The sequence below is a fragment of the Canis aureus genome, chromosome 21 (genome assembly GCF_053574225.1).
Source record: "Canis aureus isolate CA01 chromosome 21, VMU_Caureus_v.1.0, whole genome shotgun sequence".
Classification (NCBI taxonomy): Eukaryota; Metazoa; Chordata; class Mammalia; order Carnivora; family Canidae; genus Canis; species Canis aureus.
The window spans coordinates 17,785,068-17,803,500 of record NC_135631.1 but is presented as its reverse complement, the minus strand read 5'-3'; the positions used below and the strand labels follow the sequence as shown (position 1 = coordinate 17,803,500).

The 18,433-nt window shown below is 44.5% G+C and overlaps 1 protein-coding gene across 1 annotated transcript; it reads right to left on the bottom strand.

Moving 5' to 3' along the window:
• Positions 1-424: 424 nt before the first annotated feature.
• OR6Q1 (olfactory receptor family 6 subfamily Q member 1) lies at positions 425-1,378 on the bottom strand. Its single transcript, XM_077864476.1, has one exon. It carries the CDS (start codon positions 1,376-1,378, stop codon positions 425-427), a length of 954 nt encoding a protein of 317 aa, XP_077720602.1.
• Between the last annotated feature and the right edge of the window lie 17,055 nt (positions 1,379-18,433).

Genomic DNA, 18,433 nt, shown 5'->3' with positions numbered 1-18,433 from the left:
ATATGTCACGAAATATTATTCTACTTTTGATTTGTTTACAATCATTTAAAAGTATAAAAGCCATTTTTAGCTCAAAACTCATAAAAAAAGAAGTGCTGAGTTGAATTTGGCCCATAGCCCTTCACTTATCAACATCCTAAGGAATGTGGACTCTATGGATGGACAGAAACTGGGTCTTTGAATGCCTGTTGAACAGAGCCACTTACCAACCTGGAACACTCCCCTTGAACTCATGCAAAAAAGAGGAAATCTGTCTTTAAGCTGCATTAGAGTTAAGTGTCTCTTGTGATAACAGATTAACAATTTACTTTAACTAACACGTAATCCATAACTCCTGACTAGCTAGGTTACTGCTCTGTCCCATAGTCCTCACCACTTTCCTTCTGAAAATCCAGACAAGAAAACTAGGGCCCCACCTGCCTCCTCACTGACCTTTCCAAGACCTGAGGGAAAAGGCTCGGCCCAGAGCTCCCTTCACCTCCTTGTTCCGAAGACTGTAGATGAGGGGGTTGAGCATTGGTGTGACAATGGAGTAGAAGACAGACACTACCTTGTTGAAGTTGATGGAGGAGGCCACTTTGGTCCGGACATACATAAAGAAAAGAGTGCCATAGAAGAGGCTCACCACTGTCAGGTGAGCTGCACAAGTGGAGAAAGCCTTTCTGCGCTCAGCAGCCGAACGGATGTGCAGCAACGTCCAGACGATGTTGCCATAGGACACTGAAATGACTGTAGAGGAGACCAGGAGCACCATCAGAGAGACTAGGAAGTCTGTGGTCTCCTTCAGGGTGACATCTGAGCAGGACAAGGCTAGCAGTGGTGAGACATCACAGAAGAAGTGGTCGATGACATTGGGACCACAAAATGTCAGCTGGGACATGATGTAGATAGGCAAAACAGGTGTGAGGAGGCCCACCAGCCAACAAGCAGCTGCCAGACGGATGCAGGTGCCCCACGACACCAAGGCCCCATATCGAAGAGGCATACAAATGGCCACATAGCGGTCATAGGCCATGGCAGCCAGTAGAAAACACTCAGTTGCCCCCAGGAAGGTAAAGATGAAGAGTTGGGATAGACAGCCAGTGTAGGAGATATTCTTGCCCCCATCTACCCCAATAAAACCAGCCAGCATCTTAGGCACCGTCACTGAAGTGTACCAAATTTCAAGGCAGGACAAGTGTGTCAGGAAGAAATACATGGGTCTGTGTAGCCGATGGTTCAAAGCCACCACCAAGATGATGGCCAAGTTCTCCACCAAGGTGAACAGGTACATGGTGAGAAAGACTGTAAAGAAGAGAAGGCGTGCTTCATGCACCCCAGCAAAGCCCACCATGACAAACTCTGTTACATGGGTCCAGTTTTGGGCATATGGCTGCATGGGTGTGAGCAAGAGTCAGGACACTCATAGCCTCATAGATGAAGACAATTCAAAGAGAATCAGTAAGGATGGTGCACAGAGACATCTTTCATTTTGGAAGAGGAAAACAAAGTCAAGACACTTTTCCTGCCCTCGAAGAATATGCAGTCCGTGAGGAGCTCCAGAAAACAGACAACTTCAGTACAAAATTTCAAGTGCTGGATATGGATGGAGGTATCATGGGAGGATATAGCAGGGAAGCTTCCCTAGTCTGGAGGAATCAGAGAACACTTCCTAAAGGAAGTGTTGTCTCAACTGGAACCTGGAAGATAAGGATAAGCAACTGAGATAAAAGAGAAGAGAGCCCAGCAAGTCTAACATCTCAGAGACCAGAGAGAACACCATGCATTTGGAAAACTTTAAGTAGATACAGGTTACCATGGAAGTTAAAAGCTTGGCTTTCTGACCAAGCCTACCTACCTGGCTTTTTTTTTTTTTTTTAGATTTTATTTATTTATTCATGAGAGACACAGAGAGAGGCAGAGACATAGGCAGAGGGAGGAGAAGCAAGCTCCATGCAAGGAGCTCGACATGGGACTCGATCCCAGGACTCCAGGATCACGCTCTGGACCAAAGGCAGGCACCAAACTGCTGAGCCACCCAGGCACCCCAACCTGGCTTTAAATACAAAAGAATTTAACTAATAGACCAGTGAAAATTTTTTTAAAGATTTTATTTATTTATTCATGAGAGACCAGAGAGAGGCAGAGACATAGGAAAAGGAAGAAGCAGGTTCCATGCAGGGAGCCTGATGTGGGACTCGATCCCAGGACCCCAGGATCACTCCCTGACCCAAAGGCAGACGCCCAACCACTGAGCCACCCAGGTGTCCCAACTAGTGAAATTCTTAAGTAGATAATCCCTTTAATGCATTTAGCATCATGTTTAGGTCAATATATGGTAGATAAAAATTTAAATGTTGACTTCTCCTGGAGTAGAGAATGTAGGGAAGAAGGCTCCTGTTGAGGCTGAGGAACAGGCAAGGACATCATGAAGAGCAAAGAGCCAAGTGAAAGGAAAGGACAGAGCTGAACTTCAGTATGAGAACAACAGACAGCCTTGAGGAGCTTAAGAAGAGGAGCAAGCTAAGCTTTCTGCCCTTCATAAGGACCAAGTTTGCTGTGCCAACACAGCCATGGAGAGGATTAAGATGGGAGACAGAAAGCCAGGTAAGAATGTTTTGCAGGTGTAGCATGGGGTGATGATAGCCATAGGCCATAGGCATGGAGAGTGAACAGAGCTATTAAGAGACAGAATTGGGGGGATGGGGAATCCCTGGGTGGTTCAGAGGTTTAGCGCCTGCCTTCAGCCCAGGGCATGATCCGGGAATCCCAGGATCAAGTCCCACGTCGGGCTCCCTGCATGGAGCCTGCTTCTCCCTCTGCCTGTGTCTCTGCCTCTGTGTGTGTGTGTGTGTGTGTGTGTGTGTGTGTGTGTGTGTGTCATGAATAAATAAATAAAATCTTTAAAAAGAGAGACAGACAGACAGAATCAGGGGCACCTGGGTGGCTCAGTGGTTGAACTTCTGCCTTTGGCTCAAGTCATGATCCCAGGGTCCTGAGATCGAGTCCTGCATCAGGCTCCTTGAAGGGAGCCTACTCCTCTCTCTGCCTGTATGTGTGTCTCTCATAACTAAATAAACTCTTTAAAAAAGAGAGACAGAATCAACAGGATTGTGTTTGACTCCAAGTTCCAACATCAACTTGAGATATGTGACCATGGGCAAATCACTACAAATTCCTCTTCTAAAAGCAGATAATAAAAAGGTTTTGAGAGTGCAAAGTGGTGCAGCCACTGTGGAAAAAAGTATGGAGATTCTTCAAAAAATTAAAAATAGAACTACCCCACAATCCAATAATTCCACTACTGAGCATTTACCTACAGAAAACAGAAACACTAAATCAAAGGGATACATGCACCCCAATATTTATTGTGGGATCATCTACAATAGCCAAACTGCAGAAACAACCCAAGTGTCTATGGACAGATGAATGGATAACGAAGATGTGGTCTATATAGGCAATGGGATATTACTCAGCCATCAGAAAGGATGAAATCTTGCCATTTGCAACAACACAGATGGATCTAAAGAGTATAATGCTAAGTGAAATAAGTCAGTCAGAGACAAAGACCATATGATTTCACTCATATGTGGAATTTAAGAAACAAAGCAAATTAACAAAGGGGGGGAAGAGAGACAAACCAAGAAATAGATTCTTAACTACAAATAGCAGTGGTTACCAGAGTACTGGGGGAAAGGTGGCTGAAATAGATAACGGGGATTCGGAGCGAACCCATCATGATGAGCACTGAGTAATGTATAGAACTGTTGAGTCATGATATTGGACACCTGAAACTAATATAACACTGCATGCTATCTACATTGGAATTTAAAATTTTTTAAATAATAGTAATTTCTAAATAAAAAAAGGTGAATAAGATGAACAAGAAGTGAATAAAAATAAGAGAAATAAGATAAATCCCTATGTTATTTTAGATTAAATGAAAGAATATAATGTCTCCACTATACAGAAGTTTTTAAGCCCCAAATTCTTTGACAATCTTCTCATTAAAAAGTGGGGCCCATGGCCACTTGAACCTGGGCTTGGTGACTGCTTGACAACAGAGTAAGACAGAAGTGATGTTGTGCCAGTTTCCAAGCCCAGGTCTTAAGAAACTGATTTCACTCTCTCTGCTTCTTGGAATGTAGCCACCATAGTGTGAGGAAGCCCAAGGAGCCTGCAAGAAGCCCAGGTGGGCAGAAATTAAGTTCCCCCACTCTCAGCCCTGGCTGAACTCCCACTGACAGCCAGCACCAATGTGCCAGCCAGGTGACTGAGCCAGGTCCTGAGGAAATAGATCCTCAGCCCTAAACTGGGCTGGCCCGGCAGACACAGCCTTTCCTGCTGGGCCCTCCCCCACATTCCAGGTTTATGAGTTAAATAAAGGATTGTTGTGACTTTAAGCCATTAAGTTTGGGAGTGGCTTGAATAGCTGCGATATATAACTGACACAGTGACATCCTGGTTCTGTGATCTTGGGGGAATTAGTCACTATCTCCGACCCTCTGGAGGAAAAGGTATTAAGCTTTGCCTGCACTCACAAATGCCTAAACTGGGATTTGAATTCAGGCTAAAAAGATCTCAAACTCTTGCTCCTTCCCCTAAGAAATGTAATTAAGGAAGTTCCTCTGACTTCAACATTCCATGATTTCCCGGCAATGAAAGCATGTAGAGATACATGGTCAGGAAAAGGTCAAAGTCCTCAGATTCCTGCATGCATCTGCCCCATCCCTAAGTCCGTTCTCCCATCCCCACAGCAAACAGTCTATAAACACGGGCTTCCTGGCCGAATTACTGCATTGCAACCCCAGATGCTTCATGCTTCTGCTTGGCTCTGGGACATTTCAGGACACAACCCCTGCATGTGAACCTCACTAATGATGTAGCAGCTTAGAAGCAGTGCTTACCCTTGCTGGATGCCCTTCCTAACAGGCACTTTCTGCACATACATGCCGTAGAAGCCTGACCTGACTTTATAACATTTGCTGTGTTTGAAACCTATAAGAGTTTGTGAACCCTGCCCTTGAAGGGCTCAGAGTCTTTCAGGGGAGACAGAGAAGTATCCAAGTGCTATCACAGCAACGTGATGAGTCCCTTTTCATGTATCTGAGAGAACAGAGCAGGGACAGTTAGTCTGGCCCAGAAGGAAGATGGGATAGGTGAGCTCAAGAAAGAATTTCCCAACCACATCACAGTGAGGGACAAGATAATCCTTGACAGACAGATAATAATCCTAATAATCCAGGCTCAGCAGAGGAGAATGGGGTGGGCCAGCGAGGAGAGGTGTGAAAGATGAATCTGTGGGAGAGATTTGGGGTCCCCGCGGAGACAAATGGTAGAGAGGGTAGGACCCCATTCAGGCATCAGATGACTTGTCTTCATACCCCAAGTCCACTACCTCCTAACCGAAATGCGATGAAAAAAAACCTAGATAGAGGTCAACATCCAACCCAACTGAATGGACTGCTGCTCGTAGAATCACATTAACACGCCAGGGATGGGTTAAATGAAGAGAGCCTTCTGGGAAAGTTTCAGGAGGAGCCGAGTGTCCTCTCAGAGCACTCAAATCCTGTGTTGGTAGGAGAGGAGCCTCTCTCAGAGGAGGGAGGAGAGGATGTTTACCAAGCTCCTCCTGAGGGCCACATTCTGCTGGGCTTAGATCATCTCATTTCATCCCCACACCAAGGGTCCCGGGTTTCATGCAGTTGGAAAAACAAGCTCAGAGACAGCAAATAACTTGCATCAGATCAAAGAACTAGGACATGACAGAGATGGGATGCAAACCCCTGCCAGCCTGATGCAAGAGCCAGTGCTCCCTCCTCGGGCCTCGCCACCTCACTCTGCCAATTGCCTTTCGAAAGTTCTTTGACAGAGTCACTGAGGTTTTAAATATCAACCCATTTTCCAGTTGAAGAAATGGAGGCACACAGAATTCCCCTAAGGTCACACAGAGTAGGGGTGCCAAGGCCCTCCCCTGCATCCAGGCCCCCGCCCCACCTGTGAGGTCAACTCCCCTGCGCTCAAAGGCCCCGCTGGAGGAAGGCGCCGCAGGCTCTGGGACATGGGGGGCCCCAGCAAGGCTCCTGGCCTATTGATCCTGGCTTCCTCTCCAGGTTGAGAGAACTCAGCCAAGGGTGGCCGACAGGGAAGGGGATGGTCACAAGGGTCACACATTGGGCTGAATGTGACTGAATACAGAGGTCACACAGGCCTCATTGGACGTCCTCAAAAGAAGGTGCTCCCTTGGCTAAGGTTTTCCCTGACAAACACAGAGAAACCATGTTGAGGGCTCATGCAGGGGAATTCAGCCTGCACTCCTGCAGCTGTTTGGGCAGCTCCACGGCCAGCTCCCCGTCTCCCCACTGTCTGCATCCAGCCTCTGGGACACCTGTCCTGGCTGTGAAAGGAACTGCGAAAAGAACTCACTAGCACACAGACAAAAATTTTGGAAACCAGCCACCATCCCCAGGTGAGGAGGCAGTGGGGACAGGCCAGGATTGCCAGCACCACCTCTGCCATCAGAGGCGTGGGGCCCCCCTTGGGCACCATCGGGGATCAGCTCTAGTTTGGGAAAGTCACTTCACCTTGCTGAGCCTCTGGCTTTCCCATCTTCACATGGAGCCACGATGCACAGATCTGCAGGGCAGGTCTAGAGATGGAAGGAGGTGTGCCTGGGTGGCCCAGTCGGCTGAGGGGTTGAGTGTCTGCCTTCAGCTCAGGTCATGGTCCCACGATCCCGGGATGGAGCCCCGCATCCCATCCGGCTCCCTGCTCAGCAGGGAGTCAGCTTCTCCCTCTGCCTTGGCTGCTCCCCTTCCCAGTCCCCCTGCTCTCTCTCACTCTCTCCCTCTCAAATAAATAAAATCTTTTTTTAAAAAAATAAAATTAAAAAATAAAGCTGGAAGGAAACACCATGAAGTGGCGTTCAGGGCCTGGCTCTTTATTGCCTTTGTTCCTTCTGCCTGTGTGGCTTCCTCCGGCACTTCCTTCAATTGCTTCAATTCTCAGCATAGGGCCATTTTCGCAGGCAGCCTGTTCTGACCTCCTGCTTGCCTTGCTTGACATTTTTGTCACAGCCTCGCTATCATCTGTTAGACATTTATTTGTTTGGCTATAACACCACACACACATACGCACGCACGCACACACAGCTCCTTGAAGACCGTGCCTTTGTCCACGACTATGTTGCCAGTGCCGAAAGGCATCACTAGGATGTCATCTGCATGCAATAAATTATGATGTAAGAAAGGAATGAGTACATGCTCTGAGCGTCCTGCTGAGCCGGAGTGCTGTTTCCTTTCCACCTTCAGCCACTGGTCTCAGGGCAACAAGAAAGCAAAGAAGCTCACAGTACTTCCCAAAGGAAGCGCCCTCCGGGGTGGGTGTGGATGTCCACGCAGCCCTCCTGCCCACCAGCCCAAGACCCGAGATGCCTGTGAGGATGAGGCCTGCATATGTGGACCACCGGCCTGTGGACACAGCGAATGGAATTGATCCTACATATAATTTCCTTTTCTTAGCTACTGAACTTATCTTTAAACTTCCTGACAAACTGTCCTATGTCAGTTCGTCTCAAACTCTGCTCCACGAAGCCCTCGATGGATGACCTCTGGTGCCAGGTAGCTGTGAGGGGAAGAAAGGGACCCAGCATGTCGGGCCACCTGGAGCCTCGCTCCAAGCAGCTGGTGGGCCGCAGAGTCCAGAAGGGACTGCAGCCCCATCTGACCCCACAGCCCAGCGTCTTTCCACTATGCCACCTCCCCAGGGGTTAGCCTTCCTAACACCAAACCCGGGCAATTAACTGAGAGCTTCTCACATCATTCTGGTAACTTCGGTACTGAGTAGCTCCTAATCTTTAAATGGGATGATACCTGCCTTTCCAGTCTCCCAGGACGTCATGTGCACCGGTGAGATAATGGATGTGCAGGCTCTTTGAACACTAACGGTTCTCTCCAGGAAGACCTTATTATCTGGCTTCCGTTGCTCACGGATTGCGTGATTACCGCTGAGTTTCAGGAAACGCAAAGCCTAGGGGATGGCGGTCTCGGGGGGACCTGGGGACGCCCTCGAAGCCGCAGCTGATTAACAAGCAAACTGATGCTGTTTAGATTGTCAGTTAATGTGAGGTGACTTGAAGGGGCAGATGGACAAGAAGGGGAACTTAAAAACCCCAAAAGTCTCTTGGCACCCCTACTCTGTGTGACCTTAGGGAATTCTGTGTGCCTCCATTTCTTCTATAGGAAAATGGGTTTATATTGAAAACCTCAGTGACTCTGTCGAAGAACTTTCAAAAGAAGAAATGAGATGGCAAAGTGGGACAAGTCTAAAGAAAGGATTGGGCTATACTGAAGTCAGGAGTCCTTACTGTAGGGGTGCCCGGGGGGCTCAGTGGGATGCTCAGTTGAGCATCCGACTCTTGATTTCAGCTCAGGTCAGGATCTCAGGGTCGTGAGAGTGGAGCCCCCCATTGGGCTCTGTGCTGAGTGTGGAGTCTGCTGAAGATTCTCTCTCTCCCTCTCTCTCCGCCTCTCCCTGCCTCTCATGCTCTCCTTCTCTCTCAAAATAAAAGAAAAAAAAGGAAAAAAAAGATCCTTCCTCTAGACTCGGTGCCTCTCTGGGAGATGACAGTCTTACCAGCACACCTTCTGCATGTTCTCCGAGTCTGAGCTTCGAGTTTCCAGCTTTGGTGTAAACCACAAGCTAAAGAGCTTCTCTCCAGGTGCCTCTCAAGAGCCACTCACCTGCACCCTGCTACTTTCCCTTCTCTCCCCTGGGGGGAAGACAAAGGGCCAATGCACTCAGAACCATGAGGCTGGTGGCAAATGCAGGGGAGGGCCCTCATTGTGGGACAGAGACCCCCACATTCAAGGGTCACAGCTTATCTGAACCTATGGGCAAGAGCAGAGATCCATTAGCAGCTGAACCAGAAAAGGAAGAAACGAGAGATGTCACTGGCTATAAAATGACTCCTACCCCCCGTATGTGCCTCCTACACCCCAGGGGTCTCCCATGGGATCCTGTCTCCACAGAGGTTTGAAGCACTCAGACAGCAAAGGAGAGAAGAAAATAAATCATGGAAAACCCTGCCCCAGGAGGTGTGCGGAAGCTCCAGGGAAGTCGCAAGTTTGTAGATGAGCTGGACAAGCACCCTGGAGGATGAGGGGCCATCCAAGGAGGATTTCACCCCAGCTAGACTCTTTGCCAAGGTCCAGTATAGAGGGAAATGAAATCTTGAGACTTCCACATTTATCAAGGATGCAATGAAGCCTTCCTTCTCGAGAAAGGGTCAGCTATTCCCCACCCACCCACCTGCCCTTTATCCCCACTTGGGGAAAATCTACAATGACAACAATGGACCTTGCTTCCTAGCTGCCCCGAGCCGGGCTCTGTGCCATGCAGATGTGAAACACCCAGCCTCACTCCTTAAGGAGCTCATGGTCCAATAAGTGCAGTGACGAAGCCTCACTTCTCTCTAGAATGTTCACGATGCCAAATTGCCTTCCTTCCAAAGAACTTCCTTCAGAGCACTTGATGATTATCTGCAGGCTGAGTAATCTTTCTCTCCAAAAAGGAACTATGACATCATTTCACTATAAAGCAAAAGGAACACCAGCGGTGTGATCCTCTTCTGATGGTGGGAGGCAGCTGAGCCAAAGCTAACAGCACCCTGCAGACGACTGGCCCTTAATGTATCCTACACATGCAGGATTGTTCCTCTTTGTGTCATACAACTGCATCAGCCTAAATGCTTCAGGGGCAGATAGCTTGTGCCCCCAAATAAATGACAAAGCTCCTTGATGGCAGGGCCATGTCTTACATTTATTTGCATCCCCCTGGAACCCAGTGCGGTGTAGCTCCATATGAAACATCATAGACACGAATTTGAATCCACATGGATGGATGGATTGCCCTTCAAGCCTGTTTTCTCATTAATAGAGTTGGGAAGATAATACCACCTGACAAGGATGTGGTTAGAGACAAACGACGTAACGAGACTGAAGAGCTCCCTCACCTAACAGTGGACACGAGGCAGTTATGCTCTAGAACTTTGGGCCGCTCAAGGCAGGAAGGACATTGAACAGTGTCATACCTGTGTCCCTGCTCCATGGAAAATTTCCAGCTCTGACCCAATTTGATCCAATCTGACAGAGACTCTTCCTCCTCAAAAATGCAAAGGAAAAAAAAGTCCTCTCAGGCGCTGACCTCTGAGGCCGATCCAAAGCATCTGGGAAGACCACCGTGCCAGCAGGCCGAGGGCATTTGGGAGAAAAGAACTACCTGGAAGGCTGAGGAGACAAGAGGCCAAACCTCTGCTGTCAAACTCCAGCCCCGCTGGTTCCCATCTTTCTCCTCCTCCCGTCTCTCCCTTGGGAACATTTTGTCTTCTGCCAGCAATTCTCTGCTTTTACAGTGTAAACCAATCCAGCCCTGCAGTATGTCCCAGTTTTACACCATAGAAGTCCAAAATTGAGCAATTAAAGGCAGGATTCTCCTCTGTGAGGGCAATAAAAGAGGCTTTGGATGATCAGATTCCTTTTATTTTCCTCTTGCTCAAAGAATCAAATATCCCAGCCCAGAAATCAGGACAGAGAGGAGGATGAGCAGGTTCAGGGTTCTGATGAAGGAACAGGAACCCAGACCAGAGGGAAAAGCTGAGGGGCTTCACCATTCCTCCGAGAAGGGATGTGAAAGCACTGCTTGTACTTTTACATAGCATCGTGATGAAGTATACAAAATTGTATACAGTCTTTATCCCAGAAAAGAGGATCAATTTTCAGCCTTAAAAACATCCAGACACAAAGTCTGGCCTGGTATTCTTGCAGGTGTTCTTTTTAATGCATTTCGATCATGAAATAATTCCACTATATACACAAGAAGAAACATAATAACTTTATACCCACTAACCAGCTTGACAATTTTTGACATTTATTATAGGCTGAATGTTTGCATCTCCCCCAATTCACATGTTAAATCCTAATGCCCATTGTGATGGTATTAGGAGAGGTCTTTGGGAATATGGTTATAAGGATGAAACCCCTATGAATGGGATAAGTGCCCTTATAAAAAGGACTCCAGAGAGCTCTCTCGCCCTCTTTCCACCACTGGAAGATACCAGAATTTGGCAGTCTGCAACCCAAAAGAGAATTCTTACTGGAACCCATTCGTGCTGGCTCCCTGACCTCAGAATTCTAGCCCCTAGAACCTTGAGAAATAAATCTCTACTGTTTATAAACCACCCAGTAAATGGCATTCTGTTACAGCAGCCTAAGCTAGGAGAGCAACATTTATTAAGCTTTTTTAAAAAAAAAAATACAATTAATGATAGATACATGATAGGTAGGTAAATCGATAGATCGATAGATAAAAACAATGCAGGTACAGTTGAGGCTCTCCGTTTATCCATGTCTGTCCCATTACCTTCACCCCCTCCTCACAATTAATGAATATCATAAATTGGGTATTCTCTCACTCAGGCATGATTTATACCATTTGTTATCCATAAATATTGTTTTGTTTTGCATGCCTTTAAAATGTATCTAGATGGTATCAAGCTCCACATATCACTTTGTATTTGGCTTTTTTCATAGAATAGTGTTTTTTTTAAGATTTTATTTATTTATTCATGAGAGACACAGAGAGAGAGAGAGGCAGAGACACAGGCAGAGAGAGAAGCAGGCTCCATGCAGGAAGCCCTATGTGGGACTCGATCCCGGGACTCCAGGACAGGCCCTGGACCAAAGGCAGGTGCTCAAACGCTGTCCCTAGAATAGTGTTTTCAATATTTTTTGTTATACTCGCATCTCTAGTTCATTCATTTTAACTTCTGTGTATATTCTGTTGTGTTAAAAAAAATTCCTTATTCATTTTCTTGCTGGGGAACATTTAAACTGTTTCTTCTTTTTGCTATTCCTAACAACGAACATTTTTATACATATCGCATTGTGCACCACTGCCAAAGGCTTCTAGGGGAGTGAGTGGTTCTCAAAGTGTGATCCCACCGGCAGCAATAACATCACCAGGACCGTGTCAGAATGCAAAGCCTCAGCCCTGGCCCCAGACCAGCTGCATTAGAAACTCTGGAAGTGGGGCCCAGCAAGGTGTGCTTTCATGAGCCCTCCAGGTGATTCTGAGACACTCTGAAGTTTAAGAACTGCTTTTCTAGGATGTACACCTAAATGAGCATTTCCCACTTCACCAAATAATATCAAATTGCTCCCTAAAGAGGTCGTCCCAACCATATTCCCACCAGCCGTGCCTCATAGAAGGCCAGCACGAGGTCAGTATGGCCTCTTAAAGTTGTGACTGTCTAAGGATTAGGCATCAGGTCAAATGCATATTTTTTATATATTTATTTTGGAGGCAGAGCACCCAAGAGCTGTGTGGGGGAGGTGCAGAGGGAGAAAATCCAAGCAGATTCCCCTCTTAAGCACAGAGCCTGACAAAGGGCTCCATCCCAGGACCCTGAGATCATGACCTGAGCAGAAATCGAGAGTCAGATGTTTAACCGACTGAGCTACCCGGGTGCCCCAGGTCAAATGCAGATTGGTCATATGGCCTTCCTCCGCTGTGCATCTTATTTCTTCATGTTTCTATTGAGCAGGTTATTGTTTTAAATGATTTATAGGAATTCTGTGTATTTTCCAAATATGTCTACTTTCTTATACAGTGTTTTCCCAGGGTTTAACTCTGTGTATGCAGCATCTTTAGGTTTTCCTGGTATGGTTTGTGCTTTTGTACCTTAACTAAAATATATTCTAAAAATATTTAGATTTTGCTTTTTACACTTCAGTCTGTAATGCAAGTGGACTGGATCTTTGTGTAAGCTGTGAAATAGACATCCAATTTTAGTTTGCTTCCATATTGAGCACATCCTTCCCCGTTACCTGATGTCATTTCGGTCATATAACCAGAAGGACATTCGAACTAGTTAACAACCTCTTGGGTGTCAATCAAGCTTTTTTTCTTAATATTACTTACTTACATGCTTTCCCTTTATTTCTTGATGAGTCCTACTGGAGATTATCTCTTTCATTATTTCCCTTTTCTTCTTTTTTCAGAGGACAAGCTTTTAGCTTTGTGTCCCAATTTCCAATTTCATTTATTTCTTCCATATTTATTATTTCCTTCCTTCTACCTTCATATGTAGTTTACTGTTCTTCTAGTTGAATACTACTCATGTATATTCATTTTTCTTGTTTATAATAAATGCAATTAGGCCACATATTTTCCTCTGAACACCACTTTAGCTACATCACACAATTTTTTGTCTTAGTACATTTATTATTGTTTAGTTGTAATTTTTTATTATGGCATTTATTTATCTTTATTTAGAGTTCTTTATAAATGCGTCCTTAAGTTTCACAATTAGTGGAAAGAGGGAGAGGATAGGGGTGTTAATTTATCATTTAAATTATTTCTAATTTAATTATGTGGTGATGTATTGTGGTCAGTATGATATCAATTATTTAAAGTTGTTGGGGATCCCTCAGTGGCTTAGGGATAAGCGCCTGCCTTCGGCCCAGGGCATGATCCTCCAAGATCAAGTCCCACATCAGGCTCCCTGCATGGAGCCTGCTTCTCCCTCTGCCTGTGTCTCTGCCTCTCTCTCTCTCTCTCTGTGTGTGTCTCAAATAAATAAATAAATAAATAAATAAATAAATAAATAAATTTATTTTTAAAATCATTTTAAGTTGTTGAAATTGCCTTTTTGACCTCATGATCAAATTTTACAAAGATTCTATCCATACCTGAAAAGGCTATTCATGTACTTGTTGTGGACAAAGTTTTTAGATACATACACATATATATTAGATCACACTTGCTAATTTTATTATCCAGAGCCACTATATCCTTCCTAATTTGTGTCTGCTTGATTTATGAGTTGTGTCAGTTCCCTGCTGTGGCTTTTTGACTTTCTTCCTATAATTCTTCAATGTTCACTCTATTTATTATTATATTATAACATAAGAGATTACATCAGAAGCATGCAATTTCATAATTGTGTGTGGTTACATTTAGTATTTTGTGGTTACTCTCTTTATCCCCATTAATGCTTTTGCCATAAGATCTACTTTGTTCTTTTAAGGTTTATTTGTTTGAGAGAGAGAGTGTGTGTGCACACGTAGTTGGCGGAGAGGTAAAGAGAGAGAGAGAATCTCAAGCAGACTCCCCGATGAGCACAGAGCCTCATGTGGGACTCGATCCCACGACCCTGAAATTATGACCTGAGCTGAAATCAAGAGTTGGAGCTTAATAGGCTGAGCAACGCAGGCGCACCAAGATGTACCTTGTCTTAGGTTAATTTGCTACACTTTTTTGTTAGTATTTATATTACATGTCTTTTTCCGTTCTTTCATTTTTGGCCTGTGTGTGTGTGTGTGTGTGTGTGTACACTTGGTGTTTTATAGGAAGCATAGAGCTGCATTTTAGTTTTATCTATCTGATTGCTTCTCTCTTTTAATAGACAAATTTAACCCATTTCCATTTTTTATAATTGAATATAATATAATTGAACTTAATTATATTATTTCATCTTTCTGTTTACCTTCTTTTTCTTCCTTTCTGCCTTATTTTGCTTGATAATGTTTAATCTCTTCTGATTTGGAAGCTGTAAGTCTTATTTTAATGGATACTCTGAACTTTCTGACCTATGTGCTTAACTGTAAATTGTCTGACAAAGTCTGCAGTTATTTAATTCCTCTTGACTTCAATAAATCCCTGATGTCCTTTAAGTACCTCCCACCTTGAATAGCTTCCCTACCTTGTAATTCTTGTTTTATAAATCAGTAAAAATAATTTTTAGACTCTAATCATTACTTAACATTTTCAACACATTTTCTCAATCTCTGCACTCAGCCGAACAAGTCATTCAATTTAGAAGTGGATGGGATGAAGAGCTGGTTGGAGGATACCTGCTTCTTGCATTCCACATTCCCCTTCTGTTTTTGCTTTTCTATTCTGAAGCAAAATTTTAATAATCTTTTAGTGAGGACCTATGTGTGGTAATGTGGTTAGTCTTTGTATGTCTAAAAATGTTATTTAAACCACTGTCTTGAATAAATGTATTCTAAAATATATGTGCATATGTATCCATCACGTATCTATCCTGTGTGATACAAACGTATAGGTATCACATGTTAGCACTGCAGGTGGGAGAGGAGATCTAAAGATAGAACTGCTTCTCCAACAGCTGTCACTCAATCTTTTTGTTGAGCCCTTCTTTTGCTCCAAGTCCAGAGGCTTCTGGTATTACTAGTTCCTGAGACTTAGAGGGTTCTCAGCATGAATCAGATTTTTTTCAGCTTTCTGAGACCACAATGATTTCAAGGCCTGGCTGTCCCAAATTCACACTCATCAGTTATCACTCATTCATCTCCCTTCCCAAAATACTGGTGCCACTGCCTCTCCACCTATCTTCCCCTTTCTTGTTAGTTTGTTTCTTCTTTTCTCTTTCATCTCTTTGTTGTAATTTTACTGTGCTTTAGAAGGGGTGAAGCAGGGACGCCTGAGTAGTTTGGTCAGATAAGCATCCAACTCTTGGTTTTGGCTCAGGCTGTCATCTCAGGGTTGTGAAGCCAAGCCACATGTTGAACCCTGCATTGGGCTCCATGCTCAGCAAGGAGTCTGTTTGAAGACTCTCTCTCTCTCCCTCTCTCCCTCTGTGCCTCTCCCTACTCTCTCTCTCTCTTTCTCTAAAATAAATAAGGAAGGAAGTAAGGAAGGAAGGAAGGAAGGAAGGAAGGAAGGAAGGAAAAGAAAAGAAAAGAAAAGAAAAGAAAAGAAAAGAAAAGAAAAGAAAAGAAAAGAAAAGAAAGTAACTTTAGATACATATGGCCAAATAGCCATTGTCAAATAGCCATTGTAACTCAAAACCCCATATTTTTTATTTCAATGTCAAATGTCAATTTTTTATGTTCAGATGTTCTAACTGGCCTTTTTTCATATCTCTCCATTCTGATTTTCAGCCTATTTCCCCATATTTTTTAAATTATTTCAATGAAGTTTTTATTTCATTTATTTCTTAAAATAATCAGTGTATTTAAAGCTTTGTCCAAGTGTTCTGTAAAATCAATTACATCTAAAGCAAATTCATGTTCTGATTGTTGGTTTATTGACTGCTCTTCTCAGTATTAACTTTTTTGTAAGATTTTTTATTTATTTATTTATGAGAGAGAGAGGAAGGAGAGGAGCGGAAGAAGAGGGAGAAGCAGACTCCCCACTCAGTGGAGAGCCAGACGTGGGACTGGATCCCAGGATACTGAGATCATGACCTGAGCTGAAGGCAGACACTTAACCGACTGAGCCATCCAGGTGCCCCTCAGAATAACTTTTTATCCATCCATTTTTTACTTGATTTACAGTCTCACTGGGATATGAGGTAGTGTGTTTGTTTCAGATCTCTCTCTCTCTCTCTCTCTGTCTCTCTCCTCCTCCTCCTCCTGTTCCTCCTCTTCCTCCTCCCTTCTCCTTTACCACCATATTCAGTTATCCTGTTGAGCAGCTTTGGGGGCCCCCATTCAAAATTCTAGCCTAGTAAGGGCAGCAAGATGGACTGTCCTGCAGAGTCAATGGGCTGTGGCCAGCCCAGACTGGGTCAAGGGAAAGCTTGACTCAGCACTTGGTCACAAGCCTGTTTCATCCTTCTCTCCCAGCCTGGAGCTGGATATGAGCCATTCCTCCTTCAGCATTTGGCAGCACTTTTATTTCTAGCTTTCTACCCCAGGGATGGGGGATAAGGAATGAATACCATGCTAGCGCAGAGCTTCAGTCAGTGAGCTTATCCTTGATCCCCGTTTCACATGGAATACTTTTTTTTTGAGAGAGAGTGAGAGGGTGAGTGAGTGGGGGTGCGGGCAGTGCACTGAGGGAGAGAGAGAGAGAGAATCTCAAGCACCTCCATGCTCAGCGCTGAGCCTGATGTTGGGCTCAGTCTCACGACCCTGAGATCATGACCTGAGCTAAAATCAAGAGTCAGATGCTTAACCAACTGACCCACCCAGGTGCCCCTCACAGGGAATACATTTGACTCAGGTACCACCACTGACTGCCTCTGCATCCAAAACCCTGCAAGTCCACCCACCCTTTCAGCCCAGATTGCTATTTGTGTTTTTCTGTGCCAGCTTGGATCTTCAAAAATGCTTGTCTTGTATTTAAAGCCTAATTATGCCTTCTTCTGTTTTTTCTTTTTGTTTTATTCAGTACTGCTGTGTTTCTGGAGCAGAGGGATTCTTGAAGCATGAACTCCATCTTGATGGAGGTCCACTTGATCTGGAGGTCATGAAGTTCTCTTAAAGCTAGATAGTAGGATTGTGTAGATCTCAACTGTGGTCAAAATTTGGATGCCCAAAGTGGTTAGACCAAGTCATCTGTGGTGATGAATGCCCCCTCAGCCTGGCTGAATTTTGTCTCCATCTGTGACATATTCCTAAAGCCCCAGGCAGTCAAATCTAAATATTAACTGAATTTATTCTGAAGATTCATAATTCAAACAGTAATAGAATGGAAATCAATAGAATTGAAATAAAGGTTTGAAGTTACCTCATTTTAGAAAAATCAATTCCTATGATACATAACTATAGAACCTCACAGGGTTATAGAGAGAGGACTCAAGGGGAACGGACACTTAGGACACGTCTTAGTATGCATCTTAGCACGTGTCTTAAGTCCATTAGGATGCACCTGGTATCAGGACATACTACAAAGGGGCCAGAGGATCCATTGGGGTATAGAGGTCTTTAGAGGATCAACAGGAAGAGAGAAACAAAAGTGAACAGGAAATGACCCTCTGGCCAACAGGAGGAAAGGATTAAAAACAGAAAAAGATGATTATCACCAGTGAAATGAAGTTTCCCTCCCTTCCAGTAACCTTCACCCTGTACACAATAAACAAGGAATTACTAACATAAATCCACAAGCTTTGTAAATGCAGAGAAGCTACTAGGAAGACAATCTATTCCTAGATCCTCTGGAATGTATTAGTACATTTCTGTGAGGGCTGGGATTTGTCTGTGTTGTTCATAGATGCCTGCCTTGGGCACTGTGAGCATTTAATAATCATGGAATGGAAGAACAGATGAAAGTGCTCAGAAAATGTTTGTTGTGGCACATCCCAATGCGAGCTTCTGTGAAAACGAATTTATACTGTGGATACAGAGGAGGCCGCAAATCAGCAGAGGACGTAATCTCTCAGCCTCAAGTTTCAGTGTAACTCGAATGCAAAAAGGAAAGAATCAAACCAAATAAACATATGTCCAACACTGGCCAGGGGGAGGATCAGAGCAGGAGCATTCTCTCTGTACTTCAGTTTTCTTCCTTGTAAGAGGCTTAGCAGCCCTTCCTATGGTGTATTTATGAGGAGTCCTTGGGATTATGCATGCACAACCACCAGCACAGAGCTGGGTACATGCATTAGGGTACTCTAACGCATACACCCTATATATGAAGCATGTACTCT

Coding starts and splice junctions, on each gene's coding strand:
- OR6Q1 (XM_077864476.1), bottom strand. CDS start 1,378: ATGCAGCCATATGCCCAAAACTGGACCCATGTAACAGAGTTTGTCATG.